Source organism: Bicyclus anynana, chromosome 20 (assembly GCF_947172395.1).
Source record: "Bicyclus anynana chromosome 20, ilBicAnyn1.1, whole genome shotgun sequence".
Lineage (NCBI taxonomy): Eukaryota > Metazoa > Arthropoda > Insecta > Lepidoptera > Nymphalidae > Bicyclus > Bicyclus anynana.
In genome coordinates, this window is record NC_069102.1 from 10,463,001 (window position 1) to 10,472,374 (window position 9,374).

At 34.2% G+C, this 9,374-nt stretch overlaps 2 protein-coding genes across 7 annotated transcripts in view; one reads left to right on the plus strand and one right to left on the minus strand.

Moving 5' to 3' along the window:
- LOC112058008 (heterogeneous nuclear ribonucleoprotein K) overlaps window positions 1-6,021 on the plus strand; it is a 59,067-nt gene extending 53,046 nt beyond the window's left edge. For all 3 annotated transcript variants that reach the window (XM_024098653.2, XM_024098655.2, XM_024098654.2), the window contains exons 11-12: window positions 259-428; window positions 5,646-6,021. In XM_024098653.2, the coding sequence (XP_023954421.1) occupies window positions 259-428; window positions 5,646-5,688 (213 nt within the window). In that variant the 3' untranslated portion in view covers window positions 5,689-6,021. The remainder of the gene's footprint in view (window positions 1-258; window positions 429-5,645) is intronic.
- Window positions 6,022-7,370: 1,349 nt separating this feature from the next.
- On the minus strand, window positions 7,371-9,374 carry LOC112058024 (lysM and putative peptidoglycan-binding domain-containing protein 3). 4 transcript variants are annotated; one of them, XM_024098682.2, is made up of 3 exons: window positions 9,224-9,374; window positions 8,899-9,092; window positions 7,371-8,046 (listed from the first exon to the last, which is right to left on the minus strand). In XM_024098682.2, the coding sequence occupies exons 2-3, from the start codon at window positions 9,088-9,090 to the stop codon at window positions 7,495-7,497; spliced, it is 744 nt and encodes a 247-aa protein (XP_023954450.2). In that variant the 5' UTR covers window positions 9,091-9,092; window positions 9,224-9,374; the 3' UTR covers window positions 7,371-7,494. The 4 variants fall into 4 exon arrangements, with proteins under 4 accessions (XP_023954450.2, XP_023954454.2, XP_023954451.2 ...); XM_024098686.2 differs by having other exon boundaries at window positions 8,899-9,076; window positions 9,224-9,370; XM_024098683.2 differs by having other exon boundaries at window positions 9,153-9,332.

Here is a 9,374-nt window from a genome sequence, read left to right on the forward strand (position 1 = left end):
TTATTATTATAGGCAATGTTTGATTTTCCAACCTCTATTGACTTATGTGATAATGATGATGATGATGATGATGATGATGATGATGATGATGATGATATATACAAAAGTCGAAATCCTTAGTAAGTCGAAAAAGTTATCCAGCTACCGAAAAATTATTAAATGGGTTTTTGGTGACTCCCTTATTGTATATTTGCGATTTGCGATAAAATCATTTTATTTAATTAACTTTTTTTAGAAAAAGATTATTTATTTTTGTAGTTGGCGGGCGCGATAATCGGCAAGTCTGGCACTCGCATCCGCAAGATCCGCGCGGAGTCTGGCGCCGGCATAGAGATCGCGGAGCCGCTGCCCGGCGCCAGCGACCGCATCATCACCATCACCGGCACCCCGCAGCGCATACAGAAGGCGCAGTATCTCCTGCAGCAGAGGTGGGGTCCTTAGTCATGAGCTAGTTCTTGCAACGCGACACTATCCAAACGTTTATAGGGGGGTGGGGAGTGAAGGTCCTTCACCGTCACGGTGTATGCCTGACTAGTTTGGAACCTATATGGGGTCCTTAGTCATGAGCTAATTCTAATAATCCCGTTTATAGATGGGTGGGGTCTATCACCGAAACCCCACAGCGCATACAAAAGGCGCAGTATCAGCAGAGGTGGGTTTACTCAAGGGTTATGATATGATATAATGATATGCGGGCGACGGGAGGGGAGTACTGCGCGGGTATGAAGTCGTGCGCGCGGGGCATCGTTACCCCCCTGCCAGCCCCCGCTGACCAATGGGGAGTGTTACGAACGAATTTGCCAAGTTATAATTTAAACTCGTGATGCAACGTCGGAAGTTGCCTGACTAGTTTGGAACCTAAACGGGATCCTTAGTCATGAGCTGGTTCATGCAACGCGGCACCATGTTATGATGAACTCAATGGTTATAATGACATGACATAATACATGCTGAAAAAGACATGTTTTTCTTAACATATTATATAGTTATAAAGTCGCTTGAATTTTTTGAAGTTATAGTTAACCGCCTTGTAACGTAACGCGTTACGGCACCGTTCTGTCTGTCTTTCTCTTCCCTCACGCATACGCCGGCAGTTTTTAAGTTACCACTTCTGTCGAGCATTCCGAGCAACGTTTTTCTTTTGACAAATTTATCTCGTTCTGCCTGCATTTGACGGATTTCTACATAATATGATAATTATTAGATTTCAATATATACAATAGTATTGTAAACTATAGATGGTTTCAGCAAATTGGTTTGATTAGCTACTAAATACATAACCTAACCATTTTATAAACTGCGCCATTCATTCAAAAACGATTGTAAGTTAATATTATTGAAACATTACATTCATTACAATATTATACCAGAATATTAGGATTTAGAAGAACGTCTTAGATCTACACTCGGACCAATTATTGCTATAGGACCTGCCTCGCTAGACGTTACTTTTCTGTCCAAGTATATGATCAACGATCTAATGCGATTATAAAAACTATCTCTATAGAATCGATGTTAAATAGTTGTAATCGTGTTCTTCGGTTAAAGAGCTCCGTAAAAATACCTTTTTGTGTAATTGAATTGTGTAAAAAACGGACAAAAACTTCTAGTTTAGTATAAGATATATAAAAAATCTAAGCTCGTTTTCCTCAGAAAATGACAGACAACTTTGTTAGTGACTATGAGTGCGATACAGGTCCTTCTATAATTGGTCTGAGGATCTACATCAATTCTTGAGCTATGTCGCTTGCAATGAATTAGCATGTTTCATTTATAGAGGGTGCATCTGCGAATGCTTATTCTAAATAAGTATGCTGCTTTGATAAGTTTATAACTAATAGTGTGGATGTTGTGCAAACTTTTACTTGAGTGTGTAAATGTATACTAAAGCCATACTCGAGGAGTACTGTTTAATAACAAACAAATTAGAAATGAGGGTAGAAAACGCATGTCATTTCATTACTTTTTTTTTTTTAATTATGTATTGTTGTTTTATAAAATATTATTCAAAATATATATATTATATCTAATTCTTTTAAGCTTAATAATCAAATTTATTTTCATTATTTTATTGATTTTTACCCTCATTTTTAATTTGTTTGTTGTTAAACAGTATTCCTCGTGTATGGCTTTAGTATAAAGGAGGCGCTCGTTAGTAGGCTTATAAATACTCGTTAGTAGCCTTAGATGCGTATCACGACATATGTCGAGACCAGAGAAAGACAAATAGCGAAAGAGAGAGCGAGAGAGATGTTTCAACTCTGCCACTATTGGTCGACAATATGTCGGTGAAACATGCAAAGCCTGAACTGAACCCGTATCTTATTTCTATAATTACTCTATACTTTAGTTAAGCATATCAGAGCAGTTTTGTATGAAATAATTATTTTTGTCTGTGTAATAATCCATCATGATGACGTCATTACTAACACAATATTGTTTTGCAATAGAATGTTTGAAGAGTTCCCCGACTTGGCCCCAAATAAAACTAAACTTACACATAAATAGTATAAGTCCGAGATTCTCCGATATTCACTTTGAAGGTAAAAAAAATATTGTGTTTCAGTAGACTTGGGTACATATTTTTTTAAAGTTGGGCCTTTTTAGTTAATCTATGGTAAACTTTTTGAAATCTACATTTATTTCTTTGTATTTCGGGATTAGTACCACCACCTCATGTAATCTAGTATATGTTTATAAGTAAATACCCAGATTTAGATTTGTTAAAACGTATTATTGATAAGTACATATGTAGACAAACTATATAATATTAAATAAAAAACCTCATTATAGCTTACAAAGTTGAAGAAATCAAACTTGAATTCAAAATGGTACAAATAAATAAAATAATTGGCCTCAATTGACGTTAATTTATCGGCTACGCCCTAAAATAGTTTTGTATAAATTCAAGATTCTTCATCATGCGCCTATTTTTTAACGCGGCGTAAAATTCAATTAAAACTCGGTTTCTTTTCAAAAATTCCTCACGTTTCTTCAACTTTACAATACTTTATTTAGGTAATTAAAATTTAGTTAATAACCTAAATGGTAGGTGAGCCCGGGATGCTAAATTTGCAGTTACAACAACGTCATTGGAATCGATTAGATTTGGTAAATTAGATGATAGAAAGAATAAATGGTTATATAATTTTTTCGCTTTCAGCGGTGGGGAAAAAAACTACAGACTTTAAAGACAATTTTTATTACATTGGCTTACTGAAATCATCAGAAAACATGAGCGATTACATTCAGGAGATTATTTCATTCATAATAAGTAAACAAATTACCGCAATGGTGGCTCGATATCAGAAATATAAGAGTTCTATTTTGTAACTTTGGAACCCTCCCATGCCATTATGTTACGCTCAAATCGTCAGATTTCGAAATGCAACCAATTTCAGAAGTTAGATTTTTTTTGTTTGCCCTAATCGCATTCTCCAATATTAAGGGCTCATACTTGGTGGAGGTACTGAACAATGTGCAAGGTATACTCCCTTATGTCCATCTGCTGTGTTCGAGTAACTGCAAAATTCCCCTCTTTGGCTCCCCTACTAGAAGATGGGTAAACTAATTATAAATGTTTGTGTCTAACCAACTTTTGTCTGTCTGTTGTGATTAACAATTTTAGGTGTCTCCACCACTAACGGTCTGCGTGTACTGACGGGCTAAGCCGCGCGTTGTATGGAAGACTAGTGATTTTGTTGTTTTATTTACATTAACAAAGAATCACTAATCTCCCTACAAAGCGACGGTGCACTCTTCGCTGCGAACGCCGTCCCATCGAAAGCTGCTTTCAACTTGTTTCATTTGTGATTTTAATTTTCACTTTTTTTTGATATCACTAAGGATTTGTATACGGGCGTAGACTGAGAAGTAATAGACAACTGAATTACGTGCTGTAGTGAATAAAATATATACGACTTTAACATCTTTTTTTTGTATGTATTGTTATTTTGTATTCTATGTTGATTTTTTTTTGTACGCTATCCCGCATTTAATTACATTAATTCCTTTATCCAAAGGGTGTCTGGCAGATATTGCTGTAAGCAATAAGACCGTCTTTGCACATACTTGTTTTCTATGTTTTTTCTGTTTTCTTTGTTGTTGTTTTACTTTTGTGCAATAAAGTAAATATAAATAAAACTAAATAAATCTCAAAGTAGTCTGAACCATTTTTTCACTAATTTATTTAAAGCTAACTCTACTAGTGATTTGTAACATGTTGAGGCTTTAAGTTCGTGGTTGACGTGTTCCTCGGAGCAGCGTGATGGGTCTAAGCTCCATATCCATTAATAGTTTATTACAGTCCACATATAAATTCTTCATTTTATCTGTCTATTTACTTTTCTGTCTACGTACACTGGCTTCTACTAACAGAGGTTGTCATGTTTAATAATATTAGCGATGTAACAAATAATGGCATATTTTCTGGATTTACACTGTTTGTTTCTGCATTCGCAAGGATCAATGCAAATGTATTTGACAAGTAAAAGCTATGTGAAATTTATATTTTCTCATTTGCTTCTATTTGAATATAAAATAATCATAAAACAGAACTTAAAGTGGGCATGCAAATTTTCATCTTGAAACTTTCGCGATTTATTGGGATGATTATTCGCATCTTTGAATGTGAAAAATCCAACATTATTGTTACATTGCTACCTACATGTGTTATTGAATATATGTTGGTGCTAACCATATGTGTATTTAATTGTCAATAACAACAATTAACTTGGACTTCACATAATATTGATGTAAACTTATATATTATAATTAATTGTTAAGTACACATAATACTTAGGTAAAAACTCGTAGTAAAAAAGGATAAATATAGGAAGATGGTAAAATACAAAGTAGTTGGAAGCGTCACTATATTATGTCCTTTCTTATATTTAATTCGTTTATGTTTGTTATATGTATACAAATAATAAACAAACAAACAAATTGAATTAATATAACACACATACTGCATATTATGAAAGCTGAGACGAATGATATGACAATTTCGCCTGCCATTGGGCGATATTTTGTCTATTTCACTTCACTTGGTCGCATGTTAGCACTACAGGAAATATAGAAAATCTTTAATCCATAATAAGGTACCATTCTTACTTACCAAACTAAGACTAAGGAGGGTAGACTGACAAACATACTGTTTTCATAAAATGTGGTATGACTTTAAGCAGGCGCGTAGTGCATTCGAATTTTCTTGTTTCTTTCCCTTGTATACAATGGGAATTCCCCTTTGGTCATGTTTAATATGGGTAATAGGGTGTTTGCACAGATTATATTATTATTGAAATCTTGTTCTATTTCCTTTCCTATGCATAATACGTAGTAAAAGATCTGTATTGCATACGACCTTCACCCATCTGTTAAAGTTGGATGAAAAGTTTTTTATATAAAAATATGTTGCGATTAAGTTGCCTAAATAACTCATTGCCAAACTATCATTAATGATGTTTAACAATGTTAAATAATAGTTTGGTCAGGAGTAGGCAACCTACTAGTAATATATACTTTAGCAACCTATTTGGATAAAAAATGCTTTCATATATTAAACAGATGGGTGAAGGTCGTCTTTAAAGATCTTAGACTATGATGAACTTATAACAAAAATTAACTTGTATATTCTTACTTTTCAGTGTACACGAAAGCAACCCGAACCTCGGCCGTGGAAACTTTTGATTTTGAAGGTTAATTACATAAGTTTAGTTGATAAGTTACCACTCACGAACATACATACATCAGATAAACTATTTTCTTGAGGCTCATATTGTTTTGTATGGAGTTTGAAATGAAAAAACATTGATTTACGGGTTTTCCTTATAACCATGTATTAAAATTAATGAAATTTAAGAGAAATATTGCATTTATCATTAATTAACTATTAATATTGAAAAGGTAAACTAAGATTGTGTTTTAAAGGGCAATGATTTAAATTTTAATTTACTGATTTGTTACATCGATATTGTATTTATAAGTAAATAAAGAATAGGAATAAAAGGTTTATTTTGTGAACGCTTTGTATTATTTTTAGGTTAATCCCTGTTTGCTAATATCTGTGATCACAAATAATTGGTTCCCATTCCCGTGGGAATAGGGGAATAATAATAATTATATTGCCTATAGCCTGCTCGATAAATGAGCTATCTAACACTGAAAGAATTTTTCAAATCGGTCAAGTAGTTCCTGAGATTAGCGCGTTCATGCAAACAAACTAACTTCTGTTTCATAATATTTAGTAAGTATACATTTACACAAGAGAAGTAAGACCAAGACGATTATAAAGAAAGTTACAATTTACATACCTATATAGATTGTTATCTACCCATTAGGAACTCATATATTGTATAATTACATTATGTACATTAGAATTCAGGATATTATCATGAAGTCTAATGCCATAAGATCTCTTATTTATAATCAGATATATATACGTAACGACCTGTTTAGCTATGGATTTGGTAATAAAAAAAGTATATTGAGGCTTCTGCAAATAGATTCTAATTTAAGATAGTTAAGATACTATTCCTATCCTCCGCTTGGTGGCACCAGCAAAATTTATAGTCTTAAGGATGTGGTAGCCATAACCAAACCTTAGTCATTTTAAAGAAGCCATAACTAGGTACTACCGCCATTTTAAGTTTTGCCACAAAGTAATGGTGGTTCATGGAACAGTACTGTTTTTATTTGAAGGCTAATGCTTAACATCTATATGCTTTGGTTGAAGGATGACTAAATAAAACATGGTAGCAGTACCTACTCTGCAGCATGCACTTGAGATAATTTTGTTATTTCAAACAAGTGTACCACTGTGAACCAAGTGTGAACTGGGTCCTAACTGAAAATCAGTGCTGCATACTTTTTTTTATTGAAAGTATGCGGCAAAATGCTGAGTTGGGGCCTTTTTCTAGGTTGTGCCACATATTACAGGGCATTCTTTAGTGCTCCACTGTTTGAGTGGACGTTAAGCCATAATGTTATAATTTAGATTTAATGTGATATGTGGCATTACTTAAAAATAAAGATCTTTCTTTCTTTCTTTCTTTACCAGTTCCACTAAATATACAACAGACTGAGACAATAATCTTGGCCATCCATGGATTCACCATGGGTCCCAAGTCCATCATGTAGTAAATGAATGCTCCAAAGAGAACCTGAACTGTTATCAAAGTACTCTCAAGAAACTATCTACTACTGTTTTGGAATTACGTATGACTTGGTTTATTTATGCAACTAGAGCAAAACCTTTGCTTTATGAACTGACTGAAGTGAACATGGAAAAGTTAACTGAAGATAACTTCTTTCCACATGGAGTCATACATAGACATTGTTTCATGTAGGATAAGAAATAAGATAACACAGTCTTGTACGCTTACAACAAGAATCACAACATCCTTTTAATTTCAATAAAATATATAATACATAATCATAAAAATCTCTCAAAATATCATCGCAACTTAAAGCTTTTTGATCCCACCCACATTAAGTTTATCGCAGCGGTGGTACGTCTGAGTGTTCGTGTTTGTCTAAGAAGAATACAATGTATATGATAGGCACGAAAACTCCTAGAATAAGCACAACTCCCAATAGATGGAACCACTTAAGTCCAAAGTCGGCACCTTGTGAGGTCAACTGTTTCACCACAACTGCTTCAACTGGCTCTTTCACTTTGTTGGGTAGTAATTGTGTGTCTTCAGATGCTGCTTCAATTTGATCAGTATCTGTATAAGGAATAACAGATGGCGCTAGTGTGCTGTTCAAAACCACAGCATTGCAGTCAATTGCACAATCTCCCTCATTGGAACTATTTGAATTTACAGTTTTAGTCTGAGGTAATCTGTTTTGGACTGGGTTTTGGAGGATATTTTCTAAATTTAAGCTAGTCGAGGTCTGACTTGTGGAAGGTACAGGTTCTGCGGGTCGTGATGTGGGAATTATTTCAGTGAGCACAGAGTATGGTGTAACTGGCACTTTGATTGTCCGTCTTGCAAATATTTCATTGTCCTTATGTATATGGTTGATCCTCTTCAATTCTGAAATCTAATGTAATATTGAATATGTTAACAATTAGAATTCAATTAGTTTTACATATGTTTTAAACATTGAAATACCAAAATTAATTTGAAATTTTATTAATTTGATAAGATAATTTAAGTACACATTAATACCCTGATAAAACCCATTGGATATCTCTTAACATAATAACTGTTATAATTAGAGATGGGCAATGTCATTATTTTGTAACTGACACACATTGATGTTGTGCAGTTGTTGTTGTGCAGTTGGCAACAACATGGTTGTTGGTTACAACATTGGGCTTTGGGCATCAAATCAAATGCCCATGGTGTTGATGTTGCTTGTGACATTCATCATGACAGCAACATAATTATACTGACATACATGCTCCACAACATCATTATAAAAATGGCATCATTAGTTATAATAGGCATCTAGTGACCTAGGTAGCCACAACCTACTGATCATATAAATGGGTTATTCAGTTTGCCTGGTTGTTGCACTCACTGGTTGTGGTTGAGGCAGCCCAGTATACAAGGTCACTTTACTAGTGGGCTTATCATCTAGAGTGTAAGGGCTTTCAAAATGCCTTGGGCCCTCAATACAAGCCTCTGAGCTTGGAAGTAATCTAACATTAAAAAAATATGTCAAGATTTTAATAGGGCCCCATCCATACCCAATAAATTAATACGGACCTCAGATTGTAAAGTTACGCCATTTCAGATTTCTAAACAAATAATAAAACTATTATAACTTTTCATCAATTTTGATATAACAAGCAGCCCTAGTTCCAGTTCTAATAAAGTGCCCTTGTTCTGCTAGTAAGATGTGTATGTGCGCTAGCAAGGTATGCATGCAATATAAATAAACACTCACAGAACAATGAAACCGAAGTGCAATAGCTTGTAACGTGTCTCCTTCTTGAACTTGAGCCTCGATGAAATGGTCCACTGGTTTTATCCTATACAATTGTATTTCACTGTGAGCATCTCTCTCATCGCTAGAGCCGTTCATATTGCTTGTCAAATCATCTCCACTGTGTGAAACCCGCGTCCTGGACAACAACATCCCTAATAAACAACAAGTAAACACAATTGAATAAACAACTACGTGTCCTATTTGAATCTTACCTTTGTTTCATTTTTGTTAATCCTAAAACTATTAATAACTAAAATGTTGGTATAAAATAGTATGATGCTACCTTTGTTATACTGAAACTTGCAAGAATACCACGTATTCAGCGATTAGGAAATACAATAACAGCTGTTGTATTCCGTATCATCTTTTTGACCACAGACACGTCAATGTTTTTGACAGCTCACAACAAAATATTCAATTCAATTTAGTTTCAC